Source organism: Protopterus annectens, chromosome 5.part1 (assembly GCF_019279795.1).
Source record: "Protopterus annectens isolate FY-2018-M chromosome 5.part1, PAN1.0, whole genome shotgun sequence".
Lineage (NCBI taxonomy): Eukaryota > Metazoa > Chordata > Ceratodontiformes > Protopteridae > Protopterus > Protopterus annectens.
In genome coordinates this window covers 677,343,827-677,365,380 of record NC_056736.1, presented here as the reverse complement: position 1 = coordinate 677,365,380, position 21,554 = coordinate 677,343,827, and the positions used below count along the sequence as shown (strand labels likewise).

General features: G+C 39.9%; 1 protein-coding gene across 7 annotated transcripts in view; it reads left to right on the top strand.

The window, feature by feature from the left end:
* Positions 1–21,554, top strand: part of PARP4 (poly(ADP-ribose) polymerase family member 4) — a 2,883,551-nt gene that overhangs the window by 1,969,854 nt on the left and 892,143 nt on the right. For 6 of the 7 annotated variants that reach the window (XM_044073295.1, XM_044073293.1, XM_044073296.1 and 3 more), the window contains one exon: positions 16,236–16,307. The exons of the other annotated variant lie outside the window; for it this stretch is intronic. In XM_044073295.1, coding sequence (XP_043929230.1) covers positions 16,236–16,307 — 72 coding nt within the window. The remainder of the gene's footprint in view (positions 1–16,235; positions 16,308–21,554) is intronic. 7 annotated transcript variants of the gene reach the window in all.

The following is a 21,554-nucleotide window of genomic DNA, read 5'->3' as shown; positions in this document are numbered from 1 at the left end:
TAATCATTTTCAGTCAAATGTTACATAGCTCATTTACAAGGCTGGTTCTAGAATTTTGGGGGCCACCAGCAAGTTTCATGTTGGGGGCTTTACCTAGGAGGATGTAAGTTGTGACCATGTTGCAGCCACCCCTTCCCTTTACTTCAAACCTCAAAGTTAGCTAGAAAACCAAATTGATTTGAAGGACAGATCAAAGCCCATAACCCCCAACACAAGCTTCTCAGCACATATGACATAGTAATAGGGATTCAAATCACTGGGTTTATGAACTAATAAAGATGTTAGAACAGATGTTGCAGTAGCATGCATTGCATGAACCCACATTTTTTTGAGAGGAACAGAGCAAAAATGCCAGGCAAACATCTTAACATTGGGCACCATTCTCACATCCCCTACCCAATCCTAACATCTCAGCACAATTCTAGACAAAGCCAAAATAATAACAGAACAAAGGTGTAACATCAGGGATAGCTTTAAACATCGCCATTATATACTTAGCAAGGTAATAGAATAACAGGGTATGATTTAGTATGAATTAAAACATCAGTACACTCTGCAAAATTCTCACAGCCCCTATCTCCCAATGTCTCAGCACAGTAATTCTAGATATAGCCAAAATTAATTGCAAAGCAGGTATATAACATTAGTGATACTTTATACATTTTGTGTTAAACATTGCGTAAAACTTATAAAGATAATATAACAAGTTTTTTCATTAGTATGTTTTACAATAATGCCTGTACATTCTACATTGTAACAGCCCCTATCCCCCAACCTTTCAGCACATGAATTCTGGACAAAGTTAAAAAGGTTAGGATAGGTTTTGATACAGGAAAACAGTGGAAGTGTTCGTAACCCCCATTGCCGACACTTTTTCAGAAGATACTGGAATTTTATCCTGGTCACTAAATATCTTTTCATCCTACTTTCAATTTGACAAAGTGTCCTTCTTCATATACTTGCATTAACACTCTTATGTGTACCTCAACCACTCCACCAAGTGTTGTAAGTACATTCCTCCAGACATTTGCTGCCACTCTGGGGGTGGCGGTAGTAGAGAAGCATTGGAATGATTTTCATTTTCCCACTGCTGCATTTTCTGCAGTTTTAACTGCAAGTTAATTTTTTTAACTGCAAGTTAAAAAGCATAGGGCAAATGCTAAACATCAGGGAAAACTGTAAAGAAATACTTTCATGTAGTTATAAAAATGACTGAATGCGTTTTCTCATAATGTGGTGTTACTTTACTTCAGTCCTTAAAGTTTTGCTGGAAAACCAAATTGTTTTGAAGGACAGATCAAAACATCATCAACCTCTCAGCACAGCACTTCTGGATGAAGCAAAAATAAATAAAACAAGACAAAGAAGTAACATTAGGGATTTAAAACACTGGGCTTATGAACCTATAGAAATGCTAGTATAACAGATTTTGCAGTAGTATGCATTGCTTGAACCAAAATTTTTTTATGAGAAACTGACCAAAAATACAAACAACATTTGAACACTGCAACATTTCAAAACCCCTACCATCCTCCTAACCTCTGACCACAACAGTTGTAGACAAAGTCAAAAATTATTTTAGAACAAAGGCAGAGCATTAGGGATAGTTTTAAACATTGCTATTGTAAATTTAGAAAAATCTGTAGAACAGGGTTTACATTAATATTATATTTGCACATTCTGCAACATTCTCACAGTCCCTATCCCAGCAATACCAACTTTTCAGCACAGTTCATGACAAAGCAAAAAAAAAAAATAAAAAAAATCACAGGACAAAGGCATAACATCATAGATTTAAAACACTCTCTTAATAAGCTTATAAAGATTCTAGAACAGACCTTGCAACAGAATGCTTTGCAAGAACTCACATTTTTCATGAGAAAAAGTACCAGACAGACATGAGGACACTCTGCAACATTCTCACACAGCCCATACTCCCAACTCCCAACCTCTCAGCACAACAGTTCTGGACAAAGCAAAAAATTAGAACAAGGCGTAACATGAGATAGTTGTAAACATTTTCATTACAAACTTAAGAAAATACTAGAAGAGCGGGGTTTGCATTAGTCTACATTAAAACATCATCTGCAGCATTCTCACTGCCTCTATCCTCCCACTACCAACTTTCAGCACAATTCTAGACAAAGCAAAAAAAAAAAAATACATAAAGTATGACTATTCTTATGCAAGACTGACTAAAATACTATAATCTGGACATTAATTTCAATAGACAAGCTCCCCCAGTCTCTTAGCACAAGAATTCTGGACAAAGATAAAATAAAACTATTTAAACTACAGCCCTTCTCCATTCCCCAATCCTCCAAGAATTCTGAGGAGAAAAATATTGCAATCCTCATCTCCCTGTGCCCCCCCCCCCCAAAAAAAAAAGTTAAAAAAAAACAGCAACTTATCTTTTTCTGCAGTGGAAAGCTGCTACTAATCCTTTCCTCACTCTAAACAATTGAAGGCTGACCCCTGCTTGCTACCACACAGACCAGTTCAGCCCTTTTAATTTGTCCTTAAAAGAACAGTTTTTCAGACCTTTTAAAAAATTGCCCTTACAAGGGCAGCTGAAAATGCAGCTCCTTGGCTTGTCCCAGTGATCATTGTGCAAATGGGTACTTGCGTATTATCGCAACCAGATTTTCGCATTAACGCTGGTTGCTTCCCGTTGTGTAAACTAGTACCAAAAAGTTTTGAAAAGCAAAGAAACCATGTTTTCTTTAAGACTCTGTATGTTTAGACAGGTTTATGAGTTAAGTAAAAGAAAAAATGTTTAATTACAGGTATTCTTTGCCTATAATAAGCATGTTATTGTTATCAATTCCTTTCAAGTATCTTCGTTAGGTTTTGCAAAATCTTATTTTTCTTCACTAGCTTCAATTCTAAAGTTTCCTTAAAAACACTGTACAACTATAGTAAATAAACAGTTTGCCTAAAATTATTTGCATGTCTCCCGGTTTTTCTTTTAACCGTTAAATCCACACAGTACAGAGTATGAGTACAACGCAAAAATAATCATTGCGATGGAAAAACAGCAACTCCTAGAATACATTTTCATGTCTCCCTCTTGCCCTCTTCCCACTCAGTACAGGGTAAAGCTCAGAAATCCTTTCGACAGAACAGCAGCAAGTAGGAGAAAAGAAATAAGTCAGACTTAAAGTAATCCTTTCCACAATACAACAGCAGCTGATCCATTTGAACTGTGCGTGTGTGTAACATTTGACGCTAATTCCCTCAGTCATTTCAGGCCAACATATGTATTCACGCAGCCACTGTGATAGTTGAATTCAGTGCTTGGTGTCTGTAAAGCACGCTTACCACAAATCCTAAATTTTAAGCTTTAAACATCTTCTTAACCCATCACATATATATCAGAAGACTTTTTAACAGTTTAGTCAACATGATTACACATACAAGATGATATTTAAGTAAAACATGAGAAACTATAGCTCATTGCAAATCTGGTTGCGATAATATGCAAGTACCCTTAAAAGCTTTCTTCTGAAGGCCTTGTCCTCTTCAAGCCACCAGTAATCCAATGAATAATCTCCCAAAAATCCAAGTAGCTAGTAAACTTTTCACTTGAAAAACAAGAGAAAGTAATGCTTGCTAAACAAGTGTCTTTTTAAAGGCAACTAACACAACAGAACCATCAGGTCCTTGCTTTGTCGCTTACTTAAAAATTTTTGTTAAAAAAAAAAAAAAAAAAAATGCATGCAACTTACTTCCCTGACTGCTGCAACCAGTCAAGACCTTGCTTGACTGAAGCGGACATGATGGAGTGCAGCTTTCAGCTGACATCACAGCTTACAAGAAAAACAATTTTAAAAAGTTTTGGTTGTGTCGTGAATTGTGCAATGCTGCCATGCAAACAAGTCTGCCAGAACCGGGCAAGGAGGAAAGAGAAACCCTCATCTGCCTTTTGTGCAGGTTGGTTGGAGGTTATCAGTGGGGGCCCTTGTATACGGGGAGATAACTGGAGGTCCCCTGTGACCCCTTATTCGGCAGGTGCCTTAAGCCAGCTATGTTCATTTAAGTCCTGCCTTTTTTTATTTATTTTATTTATTTATTTCAGTTTGTTAACCGGGAAAGTCCATTGGGCCAAGGTAGCCCGTTTTCAGTGGAGGCCCGAGGAGAAAAGCTCCAGAGAGAAAGACAGGGTACAGTATAATAGTACAGCATATGAGAACAAAAGTTTAACATTCAATATACAGCAAGGCAAGATTTTACATATCTAGAAATATATGAGCTGAATCAATCACTTATAAGGTATTATCAAAAACAATAAATTTATGTTCATTTAATACACTACATGTATTTAGGCAAAGGAATTTTAGAGAGATGGATTGAAGCAGTGGCAGAGGTTAGAGTAGAATAGAATAGAATAGGGATAGGTATCAGGAATCAGGTAGGATGGGCGGCCACGGTGGTGCAGTGGTTAGCATTGCCACCTCACAGCAAGAGGTTCTCTGGTTCGATCCTCGGCTGGGATGCTTTCTGTGCGGAGTCTGCATGTCCTCCCTGTGGTCGCGTGGGTTTCCTCCGGGTGCTCCGGTTTCCTCCCACATCCCAAAGACATGCTGCAGGTGGATTGGACACTCTAAATTGGCCCTAGGTGTGCTTGTGAGTGTGCCTTCTGTGGAAGGTTGGGCGCCGGGCTGGCAACTCGACACCGTAAAACTCCACTGCCAATCAATGTGTGGACAAGGTGATCCACTGTGGCGACCCCTAACCGGAAAAAAGCCGAAGGAAGAAGAAAGAAGATCAGGAATCAGGTAGGATGGATACAGGTGCACTCCCAGAGGGAATAGAGGTGAGAGTGGAGTAGCGTTTTAAAGGATGGTAGGTTAGGGGTAGTTCTAATGTAAGGGGGAAGAGAGTTCCATAATCTGGCAAGGGAGAATGATAGTAGAAGTTGCCCTGGTGCGTGTAAAGGCTTGTAAAGTTCTAAGAGGTTCTGATTTGTGGATCTAAGTGTTCTATGTGACTGGTGAAGTTTTAAGGAAGAAGAGAGTGATGGACAGTTAGAAGGTTTGAAAATTAGCTTGTGTGCTGTAGTTAGTTGAATGAAATTTAGGTAGCTTGGGAGTTCCAACCAATTTAGAGCATGTAGGGAGTTGCAATGGTAAGTAGAGGATTTGGATCCTGTGGCAAACTTTGAAATTTTGTTATAACATGAGGAAAGTCTAGATTTTCAAGATGATTGGAGATTAGAGAGTGGCGGAGCTTCATACAAAAGGGAGGGTAGGAGGTAGGTGGTAGATAAGAGTTGTCTAGAAGACAGAGAAAGGTAGCGCCTCTGTCGATAAAGCATACCAAGTTTTTGATGAGTCTTTTTAATATTGGTTTGTAGGTGGATATCAAATTTTAGCTGGTCATCGATAAGAATGACCAGAGGTTTTGTATGGGGAACTATTTCAATAGTTGTTTTGTTTAGGCTAAGTATAGAGAAGGGTGCTTTGTCAGCAGCAGTATGTGTAGAAGGGGTAAAGATCATTATTTTAGATTTGGAGGCATTTAGGGCTAGGTAATTGTCAAGCATCCAGGACTCAGTGGAGGAGAAGGCTTCTTGTATAAGGTTTATTAGTAAAGGAAGCGTTTTGGCTGAGCAGATGATAGTGGAGTCGTCTGCGTATTGCACCAGTTTAGCATTGGGGATCTTTTGGTGGAAGTCATTGATGAAAATGTTAAATAGTAAAGGACCCAAAATAGAGCCTTGGGGTACACCTGTTGGGGTGTGAAGGAAAGAGGAAGTGCAGTAGTTCCATTTTGCAGCTTGTTCCCTGGCTGAGAGAGAGCTGGAGAACCATTTGACAGATGAAGAGGAAAGATAAAGATGGGAGAGTTTAGAAAGTAGAAGCACATGAGAAACAGTATCAAAAGCCTTAGATAAGTTGAGGAGGAGAGTAGAAACTATGTTCCCAGAGTCACAAGCAGAGTTAATGATTTCAAGGAAGTAAAGAAGGGCAGTGGTGGTGCTGTGTCGTGGTATAAACCCGTGTTGGGTAGGAGTTAGGAGTTGGTTGTCCAATAGGTAGGGTAATAGTTGGAGGTGAATACATTTTTCAAGTATCTTGGAGATAGGATAGCAATAGGGCGAAAGTTGGAGATTGAACAGTTTGTACTTCCTTTATGGAGGGGATGATGAAGGCTTTTTTCCAGAGGTATGGTACATAGGACTCCTGAATGGAGTGATTGATTAGGATGCTGATTGGAGGGGCTATGCCATCACCAGCTAGTTGGAGAAATGTGGATGGAATGTCATCTGGGGCATTAGAGCAAGGTTTTAACATTTGCACAAGCTTTTTTATAGTGTGGGTAGGAATAGATTTGAGAGTAAAAAGGGAGGACTTGGGGTTCATGGATGTTAAGTTTTTGTTATCAGTTAAGTTGGGGGGATGGTGTTAGGGAAAGAAGAGGTGAGGTTGCCTATGGAGTCCATGAAAAAGGAGTTAAATTGGGTAGCTACGTGGAGGTCTGGTGTGTCTGGGTCAGGGCAAGGGTTCTCTTTTTTGCCTGGGGATAATATTGATGAAATACTATTCCAAACTTTTCTGGGGTTGGTTTTATGATATCATAAGGGCGGTGCCTCCACAGACCCTGGAAATTACCGCCCCATTAGCTTGACAAGCCTTATCTGCAAAGCCATGGAGAGGATCATAATGGAACTCATAAATAAAGACATAGGGAACTTGCAGACTTTGGATCCAACCCAGTTTGGCTTTGTCAAAGGCAGATCCTGCCTCTTAAACTTGGTTGACTTTTTCGAGACAGTCACCAAGGCCATTGATGAGGGAAAGGCAGTCCATACAGCCTACCTCGACCTGGCAAAGGCCTTCGACACAATACCCCACTCAGGTATAATCGAAAAACTCATCAGCTTGAATGTAAACCCATACATCACAAGATGGGTTGCAAACTGGCTAAGTGACAGAACCCACAGGGTCAGAGTTGCTGGAGCCATGTCAGACTCAAAGCCTGTCACAAGTGGTGTCCCACAGGGCTCAGTCCTGGGTCCACTCTTGTTCGGCATCTACTTTTCTGAAGTACAAGCAAACACAGGAGGGTTATGGCTGACAAAGTTTGCAGATGACTGCAAACTGGGCCATAGTTGAAAACACATCTGACACAGATATCCTCCAGAAGGCCCTCACAGAAACGGATAACTGGCCCCAGAGCCATGGCGTGAAGTTAAACGCCAAAAGGTCCATAGTCATACCCTTGGGGAAAAACAAGGTTACCCCTAGCTACCATATAGGTGGCAATCCACTGAGCACAGAAAAGTCATCAGAGATCTGGGGACCCAGGTTGACAGTAGCCTTCGTTTGACACTCATGTTGCTAAAGTAGTTACGAAAACCTTCTATATCGCCCACCTGATCCTGAAGGGATTCACATCTAGATCAAGGGAGGTCATCGTCCCCTGTACTCATCACTCATTAGACCTATGATTGAGTACAATGCCCGTTCGGAATGTATCTGACCAGACACCTGCTGCAGCTTGAAAGGCCCAAAAGTTCCTCACCAAAAGGATAAAGGGTCTCAAAAATATGTCTTATGCTGCCCGACTGAAAGAACTCCAGCTCTATTCAGTCTCATACCGCTTGCTCAGAGGTGACCTGTGCCTGACATATAAGGCCATGTCAAACCCAGATCTGATGAATATGCTTCACCTCAAAAAATCTAGATCCCTCAGAACCACAAGGGCGGGAGACTTAAACCTTGACACGGTTATAAATAGAACGTGCTGGAGGGACAGATTCATCACCCAGAGACTCCCTATGCTGTGGAACAAAATCCCGGTACATGTAAGGCAGAGCACCTCTCTGGCCTTGTTCAAGAGGAATCTTGACCAATGGATGGGAGATTGCAGATATACCCCAGGGATTACTTCAGTGTCACTGCTTGACAGAGGCACAGCAAAATGATAGGCATAGTTTTTATTCAAACTAAAGGGGTGGCGAAAGCCACATAACTATGGGCTAGGCTTATAAATGCCCTTGGGCAGATAGCTTAGTATGAACCTATGATTATTTTAATGTTTAAGGTAGTAGGATTTGCGGTCAGTGACTATTTGTTTTTTTACTTGATTTTGCAGTTGCTTGTATTCGGCAAGAGAGTTGGGAGTTTTGCATTTTTTGGTAGTATTTCCAGATTTTATCTCAGTGATGCATAAGTAGTTTTGTGTCTTTAGTTAGTCAGGGGGCTGTTTTGGATCTGAGTCTTTTGGTTCTACTGGGGTCGAAGTGGTTAGGTATATCAGTGAAAATTCTATTGAAATGTGAGACTGCGGCATCTAAAGGGTGGAACTTTAGAGGGTTCCAGTCTATCTGTTTTATGGTATTAGAGAAAATTAGGGGGTTGAAGTTTTGCATGTTGCGGGTGGTAATTTGTCTGTGTTGAAAGAGTATGGTGGAGGGGGAATGGCATATGTAGGCAGGGAGATGGTCACTAAGGGAGTCTGTGAGAGTACCACTATCAGAAACTCAGTTTGGGTGGGAGACTAGCATCCAGTCAAGGATGCTACCTGTTGTGTAATCTTTATTTGGTCTAGTAGGGGGTTTTGATTAGCTGTGTGAATTGATATAGGTTGATACTTTGAGAAGGGGTAGATGAGTCAATGGAAGACCAGTTTATGTTGATATCGCCTAGGATTATAGTCTCACTGTTTATGTTGGAAGTGAACCAGGCAAGAATATCCTCCAGTATAGGGATATTGTTACTAGGAGGAATGTACAGGGAGGTAATCCATAAAGTTTTATTGTTATTTACTTTGAGAAGGGTGAGGGTTAGCTGGGCAGTGTCAAATGAGGGTATGGGCTTAGTATAGTGTGTTACTGTTGAGGAGAAGAGTAAGGCTACTCCTCCACCTTTCTTTTGAGGTCTGTCACTTCTTATAAGTTTATAGTTAGGGGGCATAATTTCAGTATCTTTTATGTGTGGTTTTAGCCAGGTTTCTGTGATAGAGACAATGTCAGGTTTGTTATGAGAGATCTAGGCGTTAAAGGAAGTTATTTTATTACAAAGGCTCCTGGCATTAAGTGTGGCAAGGAGAAGAGATTTGTGATGCAGGAGAGAGCTATGTGAATGTGGTTTAGAGATGGAGTTGTATTAAGGCCCTGGGTTAGCGTTTATGTCTCCAGAATGGAGGTGGAGGGTGATAAATTTTGAGTAGAGTATGGATAGGTATCTATTTTCTAATGGGTCATAGGTGTAGATATTGGAACCTAATGAGGTGAGTTTGGTGGATATGGGAAGTGGTTTACTAGGGATAAGGAAGAGCTTCCTTTGAAATAGAAAAGATTCATTATGTTTATAGATGTGGGGAGAGGCTTGGGTTGTAAAGGGAAATTCTTTTTTTAATGTTATTTGCAGTTGTATGAAAGGGAGGGGAGTGCTGAAACTGTGGAAGACTAGTAAGGTAGAGCAAGCAGAAGAGGACTAGGCTTAGAAATAAGGGTATTAGAGCATAGGCTGATTTTGTTTGCATGGTGGGAGACAGAGTATGAGTTGAGTGAGAAGGATGTGTAGGAAGAGAGATGGTTAATAAGTTTGAGAGGAGAGGATTAGAATTAAATGTGTGAGAGTGTATTCACAGGGATATAGAAGGGTTGAGTTAAGGGGGGAAAAGGCAGTTGTAGTAGTGAGTGGTTAAAGAGTAAGTGGGGGACAATATTTGGAGAGTTTGGCTACTGGCTATCCTGTTGGGGTGTGTGCACTAACCACCTAGTAGGATAAGGTACAGACAGTTATTCAGTAATTATTGAGGCAAGCAAGTTACTCCTCCCCTGTATGTATTGATGTCCTTCAAGGATGCAACTGCAGTCCTTACAGATGGGTTGTCCTGCCGTCAGGCGATCCCTCGGTCGGCCGAATTCCAAAGTCTAGGTCCGGCATCGGCTGATGTCGCTTCTTCCCTGACGTCAGTGCGCCAGGGGTATAAAGATTCCAGCTGATGCCATCTTCTCCAGTCTTTCTTGCCGCGCGGTGCCCGAAGCAGTTCACAAGTGCCAGTCAGCCAGCTCCTGTGATTTCAGATACCGAAGTCTTCAAAAAAGCTAAGTACCCCGTTGGGGAACCTTTCTTGCCTCAGACCGATGTCAGTTAAAACTGTTAAAAGTTAATAATTGCTTAACTTGTGGAAAACAAATACCTCATAGGGATTTCCACTCCTACTGCATACCCTGCCTAGGCCCAGACCACGACGTCTCGGCCTGTAGAGCTTGTGCTTCTTTCAACAAACGCACTCTTAAGCGTCGGGCAGAGTTTGCAGAGGATATTTTTGGGGAAGAATTTAGTTATATTATGCTGTCGGAACTTCCGACAGCACATTTACCTAAGAAACGCAAGGATAAGGACTGACACACGCGGTCCGTGGTCTCAGCCGACGCCACGCTCAGGCCTACCGTGAGTGTCCCGGTTCGCATTGAAGCGGCTACACAACCGCTTCCAACTGACGACACCGCTCCACCGGTATCATCGGAACCGGAGGCCAGCTCAGCGTCGGTTCTTCACTTACCCCCAGAGACCGAAGCCCTTTCTGGAACAGACACCATGATTGTGGAAAATACTCCCTCAGCACGTGGGGCTGCCAGGCCTCCTGCTACCCTGTCTATTAAGGCCTTCACCCGAGCCAAGGCTGCTAAGCATGCTAAGTCTCAGCCTCCTAAAGCTTTTCCTCAGGAATCCACATCCAATTCTCAGATTTTAAGCTTAGCTGAGGACCTCATTTCTTTAATCAGAGGCTCTCAACCACCACCTGACAAAAGGCCTAGGGTAGAGGAGGAGGATCCTCCATCCTCTGAGGAGGCCTCAGGTTTATCTGACCATTCAGACTACCAGGAAGAAGCCTTTCCTACTTATGAGGATTCTGATGCAGAGGAATCTATTCCCTCTGCTTCTCCTCCAGAGGAATTTTCCTTTGGGGAAACTCTTCATGCTCTGAGAGAGCATTTCCAATGGCCAGGCCAAGATTTTTCAGATTCCAAAAAGAGATTAAGGGAATTTTTAAAGTTGCCTCAGCATAGACCTTTGGCTATCCCGCCAGTTTTGAATATTTTAGATGATGTATACTTGGAGTCTTCCCTTCCCCAGACTCCTTGCCCCCAGCCCCTGTCAAGCCTGACAGGTACTATAGGGTTCCAGATTCGCATCAATTTCTTTACAAGGGCCATACAGCTGACCCTGAAACTGTTTCTCAGGGCCCTAAAGGGGTTTCAGCCACTACGATTAAGAATCCACTTCCTGCAGAAAGGGATTTTAGGGCATTAGAAAGGTGGGGTAAAAAAGTATACACATCTTCCACTCTTTTTATGAGAGCTTTAAACTGTCAATTTCATATGATTCAGTACCAGAAGTACCTGTTAGCTGATTTGCATAAGAAACTGGCCTCCCCTGAACCTCTAGATTTAAAGGGGTTACAGGACATGGTTCACAATACAGAGCAGGTCAGCAATCATTTTTTACAGTGTAGATATGATGCATTGGAAGCTTCATGTAGAGCAGCTATGACAGGTGCAGTTATACGTATACATGCCTGGTTGAAAGAACAAACACTGCCAGATCATGTCAAAGCTAAATTGCTAGATGCACCCCTGGAAAAAGATGTATTGTTTGGTGCTAAAGCTCAGGAAGTTTTGAAGAAAATAGAGGAAAAAGCAAAATCAGTTCAAACTGTTAAAGATTTCCTCCAGGTACAACCACCACGATTCAGCAGGAATTGGCCTTCAAAGAACTGGTCCTTTCCAGCCACAGAAAAGTACCAAAGAGGCAGAAACAGATGTGCTAGAGGTAGAGGGCAAGCACAAGGCTCTTACAGAGGACGTCAATGGCAGGATCCCATCCAGAGAAGTGGTGCTGGACATACCAGCGCACCACAAGGACAATCACAATGACTTGACTCTGACCCCACCAACCAGGGCTCAATTGGAAGCACCTTTGGGCGGAAAGCTATCTTTATTCTCAGAAAACTGGCATATAATTACAAAGGACAAATGGATACTGGACATTATAGACAAGGGATACAGATTCCATTTCCATACTTTACCAAAAAGACAAAGCATGCTAAACCTGCCACCAAATCAAAGGGCAGAGGCACAAAGACAAATATCAAAGCTGTTACAGATGAAGGCAATTTAGAAAGTTCCTACTACAGAACAAGGCCGGGGTTTTTATTCTAGACTGTTCCTTGTTCCAAGAAAGGAAAAACAATGGAGACCAATTCTGGACTTGTCTACACTAAATACCTACCTCATTGTACCAACATTCAAGATGCTCACCTTACAGCAGCTCATTCCCATGCTGGGCAAGGGATCTTGGCTGGTAACCCTGGACCTCAAGGAGGCATACCTGCATGTCCCTATCAGACAAGATTGCAGAAGATACCTCCGATTTCTTGTAGGTTCAGAGCACTTTCAATTCTCTGCATTGCCCTTTGGCTTATCTACTGCGCCCAGAGTGTTTATGAAATGCCTGGCATCAGTAATTGCACACTGCAGACTCCAGGGGATTCAAATCTACCCTTATCTGGACGACTGCCTCATTCAAGCGGACAGCCAGCAAACCTTGTTAAACCACCTGGATTATGTCATAAACTTACTACAGGCTTTGGGATACACAGTCAACGAAACGAAATCAAGACTTGTACCATCCCAAGAAATAATTTTCCTGGGTGCCAAACTGGACACCAACACCCAGATGGCGTATCTTACAACAGAAAAGCAAGGGCAACTAAAAGAATATTTCAAAACATTGGCAATGCACACCAGAATCACTGCAAGGAAATTCCTGCAGGCTCTGGGATTCATGGCATCTTGCATCCTTCTGATCCCATATGCAAGGCTGCATATGAGAAAACTACAATGGTACCTGAAAAATTTATGGTCTCAACACAATCACAGCTTAGAGACATTGATCCCACGTATTCCATGTCTTCAATTCAATTCAAGCCCTAGGTAGCCAACTACCTCCTAGCTCCCCTGGTCCTGAAAGTACCACCCCTAAAAACCTACTTGCATTCAGCTTCCGCCCATTCGCCAATTCACTTATCCGTACCTTGATCAAAAAATTAAAACCCACTATACCTTCTGCTGATCAACTCCCTGCCAAGTATCTACAAAAATCAACTGATGCTATTGCTTACCCCGTCTCAATACTAAGCAGCCGAACCATAATAGAAGCTAAAATTCCCACCATCTAGAAAATATCCAATGTAATCCCACTTCACAAAGGAGGCAGCTCTACTGAATTATCCAGTTATAGGCCAATAGCTATACTCTCTCCACTTGCAAAGATTATGGAAAAATGTATTCATAGACAACTCGTACACCACCTAATCTAGAATCACCTTATGGCAGACACTCAGCATGGCTACCTTCCTCATCACAGCACTACTTCAGCCCTCCTAGTCTTTATCAACACCATAAACCATAATTGCAACAATAATTATTTATCCACAGCCCTGTTCTTGGATCTTTCCAAAGCATTCGATATGGTTGATCACCAACTTTTAATCCACACCCTGCAAACATTCTGTCTAGATACTAGAACCCTTCAATGGTTTCATTCCTACCTGAATGGTCGACAGCAGGCTGTCCTCTGGCAGAACAAACTCTCTAACCTTCTACCTAACACCCTTGGAGTACCACAAGATTCTGTACTAGGGCCCTTGCTGTTCTCCATCTTCATTAACGACCTTTATACTGTAATCCCAAAAGTCAGCTGTATCCAATATGCTGATGACTGTACTCTGATTTGCTTGGCCACATTTCCAATAGAGTTATAGTCAGCTACCCAGACCACCTTTAATACAATAGAAAACTGGATTTCTGTACGTCGTTTGATCCTAAATCCCAAAAAAACTAAAATGCTGTTATTTTCACCAACACATAGATCTACCGCTTTCACCTTTACCATAAATTCAAATAATGGCACAATAATCTCCCCTGACCCCTCTACAAAACTATTAGGTGTCATCATAGATAATAATCTAAAATTCGACCTACATGTTAACCAAACTATCAAAACCATCAATAAAAAACTAGGGTCACTTTACAGAATAAAAGCCTTCCTAACGCCTCCAGCTAAAATTGTCATAGCTCGCTCTCACCTTCTTTCAAACCTTCTGTATGCATCCTCTCTAATCTCGAATTTAAACAAGACTGTCCTTAACAAACTGAATTTGCTACAAACACATTGCCAGGTTTGCCACTGGGCTGCCTTTTAGGACACATCATTGCATTAATCTAAATCAGTTTGGGTAGCTTGAACTACCCAGCCTAATCCAGTATAACCCACTGATTATGGCCTATAAAATCCTCTATAATCTGCACAGTACTCCCGTATCACCCCCTATAACAATCCTAGACCGCTTTGATCCTCTAAAAAACTGCTAATTCAGACTAGCAAAATTAATAACACAGCCTGTGACTCTCTCTTTGCGCACTCTATAAGTAGATCCTGGAACTCTCTTCCAGCTGATATTACCTTACTTTTCCACCTTAGATCAATTTAAAACTAGACTCAAACAACATTTGGCACTTAACTGGCTATGTCAATGTATCAAGCCTGGTTAACACTCTCTAGAATGTGTAAAAATCTGTTAACCAGTTTACTGTGTAGTTTAATTTAATCCTGACTTACGCTCGGGATTAACTCTAACCTGTGGAACTTGTTTACTTATGTAATCACTGTAAATAGTCTGTTTGTAATATGTAATGCTGTGTCTGCTTACCCTTGGAGCTTTTCTCCCCGGGCCTCCACTGAAAATGGACATGCATCCAGTTGGGACTATCCTGGTCAATAAATAAAAAAATATTGCATTGTAATCCCACATTAAGTTACTGGTTTTATAACTGTTCATCTTTGTTTGCCAAATCCTGTCTCTGCTTCATTTTTCAATGTACTCTCAGTTCTTCTAGTCTGTTCTCGTTCTCCCTTCCTTATCTCCAACATTTTCCATTGAAACATTGGAAAAGGTTTCACAAGTACATTCTCTCTGTGGTCTTTATTACCAGAAGTAGAAGCAGCAGTATCTACTTCTGTTTCACAACTCATTTTTTGTTTTGACAAACTTTTGTATTTCTTCCTTACCATGTACCTTATCAAAAATGATTTTGTCCATCTAGGCTAGAGAAGAATGTTTTGAAGAAAGCTGGGTACAGCAGTTTGAATCCCACACCTGCATTACGACATTCCCTGAATAGTGGAATAAATGTATTCCTCTTCTGCCTGGTGTACAGTGAGTAATCATGTTCCACAAACTCTCTGCTGTCTCCCACTTTTAGTACTTTGCCCTTCTGCCACAGTTTTGTCAGAATCAACTCCTTTTGCTGATAGGATTGCATCTTTACTATTAAAGTTCTAGGTTGCTTTCTCATAGCCTGCTGCTGTAGAATACCAGTCCAGTTGCTTATTTGTAAAATTAATGCTGTCTGTTTTCCAGCTTCTCTGGTATGGCTGCAAATTTCAGGTTTTCCTTGCTCTGTCCTATTTATTTGAACATGTGCTCTTCAGCAGTCTCATATGTAGCCAGCCTTTTCTTCATTTCAGCTTCTGATTTCTGCACCTTTATCAACTCATCTGAATATTTGTTTAAGGCTTCTTTTATTTATTCCAGCCTTTTGTTGTTTGATTTTAACCAGGTCTATGTACATTTGTCTTATATTTTCCTCTAAGTTACTGGAAGTCATGTCTGGAGGTTTCACTGCTTTTTGATGAACAGTTGCAGAACTTTTCCCAGCCAGTATTTTTTTCCTTACCTTTTGTAGCTGATTTTCTTTCAGGTTCTCTTTATTTCTTTTTTTCCTGGCATCCATGCAGTGCACTTACTAGGCAGTTACTGAACATTTTCCATAAACACAAACGTCTACTGGCCGCCTTTGCTGAGCTTCTATTTTCAAACTGGGAGAGCCAGAATTAATCTGTTACTCAGTGTGCAACCATCTTGGCAGTCTGGAGCCAATGAATACTTGGTAGTATTTTGTATATTGGTGATTATGTACTTGCAGGAAGCATTAGTAGTGCTTATATACTTCAGCATGTCATATAGCTTTCACAAACCACAAGATGTGCCGGCATATCCCCTTTGTGTGGTGATAAAATAGGCTTACTTAGCATTATGCAAGACATTTTATTTATTTTGTATTTTGAATACCTACAGTTAAACCAGAATAGCTATACACTAACATGATAATAATGATCTACTCTTTTAAAAAAGTGTTTTTTTTATTGCAGAGCCCTGAAGAGTCTAATTATGAGCCTATACATGAACCTATGAACCTATTACAAACATTTCCTGTATCTATGGTAAGAGATCATTAGTTTTTCTTTTCTTTGTTTAGTGTGGTTTGTGCGGAATGTTGTGTTTCACTGCTGTTTTACAAGTTTTGTGTATATTAATTTCTGTTTATTTAAAGAGTATTAACAGCACTGGCTTGTGGGATCACCAGAAATGAGGCTTCTTGTCCTTGCTGCTTCTTGAAAATTGTATTGTTGAGGCTTATTTCTGTCCAAACTATCTTCTGTGATTCTGAATATATCTGCATTATAGTTCCCACATAAGTGTATGTACCATTTTCATCAAATCACATTACTTTCTGATATACTTGTGCCTTTTAGCCGTTAGCTGACCACTTTGCCAGTTAAAAAGAAAATAAGTAAAATCACATCAGCTAACAAAGTTCCTCAGTGTTAACCTTTTGTATTGTAACATCTTGTTTATGGAAAATGGAGTTTGTGTCTTTACATCTGTGTAATGTGACATGTCTATAAACTTCTCAGAGTACTTTGGTCAGGAAATTGATTAAATTAATTAGTTACTGAGAAGTTAATACCAGTTTAGTGATGTATAAAACAAAACACTGGCACTGTCTATGAAATGCAAATCAGAAAGTTGACTCTTCAAATTGTTTTATTGTGTGTGTGTGGGGGGGGGGGGGGGTAAAGCAGGGACGTGAAGATGTGGGATTCCAGGATTGATTATTGGCTTTCAGATGCATTACTTAAAACACATCTTAAAGCTGTGACTAGAATCTAATAGTAACAGGAACAATACAGTTAATTCAATTTTAAACAATTCATAATTATCTGCTTCTAAGTCTAAAGCTGCACTAAGTAATGTGCAGTCTCATGTGTAACAAAAATAGCAAGCAATGGGTTAACTTATTTCAGATGTGCTGGGAGGGATCACGTAGCCCAAGATTTATTTCCACTAAATGAAGAGAGTGCTAGTAGAGGAAATGTGAAAGCTGATATCAAGAAAAAGATAAAGCAACAGCTTGAAATACCCTTCCAGTATAAAAGAGGGAGTGGGGGGCAGTGACAATTTACAGAGACCCCAAATCAAAACTAGGACAAGGAAGATGGCATATAAACTACAACATTGGCTAGAATGGGGTTATGGTTAGTTGGTAAAAAGAGTTCTAAGTTTTAACAGAAGCCTGTTCCAGTAGTAGAACAACAGAAACTCAATATTGTAAGAGATGTCAGCAAAGACACTGAAGGTGAGCACATAAAAATCCCTGAAGTAAAATTTACTACAAGACAGATACCTACATAGATATCGGCTTCCAAGATGAATGCACACTGATTGATTTAGCTCTCCTAGTGTGAATAAGGAAAGAGATAAGGGCCAGAAACTGCAAGTTTTAAATTCAGTTACTGGCTAGTAAGAAACTGCCTGTATGTCAGCAATGAAGACACTTGGAGAGCTTGAAAGAAATTAAACTAGAAAAGGTGAGGACAAACAGTGACTGGGAAGAATCCTGCAGCTGTTCAGCAAAAATCAGTTGTGGTGCAAATGTCTTGCCACCAGAGCTTCAGGTCTGGTGTAAGACATGGCTTCCAGTAGTCTAGAGGAAAAGATAAAACAAAAGTGCTCAGAGCTGATAAAAATAATTGAAACCTTGAAGGACTATAGCAGCTCAAATTACAGGCTGGAAAAAATGGAAGAGGCTTTAAACAGCTATTCAAATGAACTCATAAAACTGCAAAAAATCAGAGGTTAAAATAAAGAAAAGGCTGTCTGAGTTTGAGACTTCTCGAGAAGAACTGTTGCAAAAAAATGGAGTTAGAGTATAGAGCATGCAAGGAAAACCTGAAATTTTCTGCTGTACCAGAGAAACTGGAAGGATAAGATGGTATCAATTTCTTGAAAGCACAAATAATCAACTGGACTGGTATTCCACAGCAGGAGTTGTTAAATGAAAGAGCATATCTTGTATATGTTCCAAACCTGGTCATAAGAAAGCAGCCAAGACCTGTATTAGTAAAAATCCAGTCATACCAGCAGAAAGAATTGATCCTGACAAAACTGTGGTAAAAGGGCAAAGTATTAAAAACTGGTGATAGTAGAATGTTTGTGGAAAATGATTATTCACTGTACACCATGTAGAAGAGAAGCAAATTTATCAGTTAGGGAATATCGAGAGGCAGGCATGAGATTCAGGCTGCTGTACCCAGCTGTCTTCAGAATATGTTTTCCTGAAGGATCAAAGTAATTTTTTGATGCAGCAGGTTAAAGAGGAAATGCATAAGTTTGTTCAACAAAAAGTGAACCATCAAAACAAAAGGGTACGCTTCTTGTTTTTCTGATAAGAAAGCTTATAGAGAGACTTTGCCAGTGAAACATTTCCAGTGTTCCAAAGGAAAAGGCTTGAGAGAGAAAAAAGCAGAGAATCTGACTAAAAGAATCAGAACTACATTGAACATCAACTGAAGTCTAGGGTTGTGAGATGGAGATGAACAGGAAGAACGCCAGCAACACTGAAATTAGTTAATAAATGTGAGACTGTAAAACATCAGTCATATTTGTGAAATATGACTTTAAAAGAAAAATAAGTGGAAAGATTAGAATTATGTTGACTTTGTTAAACCTGGTGACTGAAAAGCATACGCCCCACTTAAATGTCATAAACGTTTGAAAGGACAAGGAAGGTCTGGAAGAAAAAAAGAAAACTAAGTAAAACAATACTTGTTCTTAAAAGTATTTGTATAGAACATTTCATGATACAAATTGCATGTAGTAAAGTAAAGGAGTTTCTGTTATTATTGTATGTGATAAAGATACTTTTATAGTTTTTAAACTAGAGATCCCTTCCTCTGCAGGTACATTTAGAAATTTCTTTAAGGCAAATTACCCACTCTTGTGTGATACATTGGCAAGCTTCAAATCCCCGTAAAATCCAGTTAATTCCACTGAAATTAAAATTACCCAATTTGAAGGGATATTTCAGGGCAACACATTTAAGGTTCCTGTACATAGCACAAGCAGAAATCTATAATTTCAAGTGAAAAAGGAAGATGATGATGAAGCAGGGGGGAGACTGAGTTTTTGGATGCAGCTCTTTAACGAGAATAACAATAATCATATGGAATGTTATATTCATAAAGCAGCAGAAAGTATTTTAAGAATTAAGCCAACATGGGAATGGAGAAAGGAGATTCTGCCGATAGGAGTGACTGCAATTAGGGATACAGACAATAGGCAATAGGGGCTGGAATTTATTGGAGAAAACTGGCAAAAGAACCAAGACATTGGGAGCAAATAATTAGAGAGGGATGGGTAATAGAATGGGATGAGACCAAGAATTTATTTGGACTGCAGGCTAGAGATCACCTTCCCTGTCAAGGATTAATATCAGAATATAAGCATAGAGAAAGAAATGGGGGGGGGGGTCCTAAATGAAAGACCAACACTCGTAGAGTTTTAGTAGAATCTAGAACATTTACTGCTGTTAAAAATGAATAATTAATAGAACATATAAAATACTGCATGATAACTATAAGAATCGATTAGAGGAGGTTAGAAAGGATTGGGAAGAGAGACTGGGTTCACAAAGAAACAATGAGGGGATATATGTCTTGTCTCCCAAATATACAACAAAATCTAGAAGATTTAGGATTTTTGCTTGGAAGTGTTTACATGGGTATTTTTATACCCCAAGTAAACTCCAAGAATTTTTCCTCGGGTAGACAGCAAATTTTGGAGGCGTGACTAGGAAGAAAGAGGTAAGTGGGAACATATATTCTGGGAGTGCAATGGTTTGGCAGACTTTAAGGATTGCATGCAGACTGCTCTGTCAGAGATACTGGGTGAGCAAATTGGTGTATCTAGGAAAATGATTTTTCTGAGCTGTGATTCAGAATTGGAATTGCCTAGACATAGTAAGGACTTGCTGAGTCTAATTATGGTGGCTGCCAAAAATGCAATTACTAGAAAACGGAACTCAATGTCTAAGCTAACTATACTAGTAGTAGTGAATATAGTAACAGAGATAAAACAACTGAAATTGGGATCTTTAGAAAAGAATAGGAGCAAACTGCTTAGAAAAGAATGGGAATTGTGGGAACAAAACATACAAGGGAAGAATGAGGTTTAAAAGAAGGCAGGATTTGAATGAATTATGTAATGTTTGACTGGCATTGATTAGGTAGATTTTAAGTGATATATAATATTTGCAACAAAGATTGTGTCAATACGGTTTCTTTTCATTTCTAGAAGTGTATGATTGCCTTGGGTCATAAGTGATAATTTAATAAAGATGTTTTTTCTTTAAAAAATAACTTCAGATCACAAAAAGTCTTACCATAGCATCTTAGGCAACAGAAAGCAGAAAGCGTTGTTGCCAAATTTAGGGAGCCTGTAACAAGAAAAATAGCCAGAGATCCTGTAGAGATATTAGTGATATTTCAAGAATTTTGTAAAAAAAATATATAAAGCAGAGGATTGTGGAATTCAAGAAAAGTACAAATGGAAATGTTTATAAAATAATTAAATATGCCAAAATTAGAGGTCGACGAGGCACAATTACTAACAGGATAGGAGGAGATGAGACAAAAAATAATGACATATAATCAGTCTGCAGGAAAGTCTCCAGGGATAGATGGTATTCCTATGGAAGTTTAGAAGTTAGGAGTGAAGGAAGTGATGAAGATCTGGAAGGTTTGTTTATCAGTATTTTAAAAAGAGGGGAAGCAACAACATCCTGGAAGAAGGTTGTGGTGGCTATACTACATAAAGATGGTAAAGACCCATCAGATCCAGCTTCATATAGACCCATTTTGATTATAAACCATAATTATAAAGTGTTTATGCCAATAGTGGATAAAAGACTAGTAAAGGTGTTGCCAAAATTGATAGATATTGGGTGATTGTGGTTCTGTGGAGGGGTGGCAAACATTTGACAATATTAATAGAACAATGATGATCCAGAGGGAAGCAGAATGTAATAAAATACTGCTGCTGTTGGTGGGTCTTGATGTAGAAAAAACATTCAACAGAAGGAAAATAAACAAATCCAAACTGCTCGGTTAATGATCACTTTAATTTTGCCAGTCTGGTACCTTGATAATTCGCCTTCTCAGGGTCCGACATGACATCTGAGTCCACTACTTTTATGCATTCAGCGGAGTCATCTGGGGTTTTATGAGTAGGGCAATTGAAGTATTTGCATTCCCCGACACAGTAATATGGTTAATTAGGATGATATATGAGAGATCAGAGAAGAAAATTAAAGTTGGGGGTCCTCTCTCATAAGATTTCATTTATTCTAC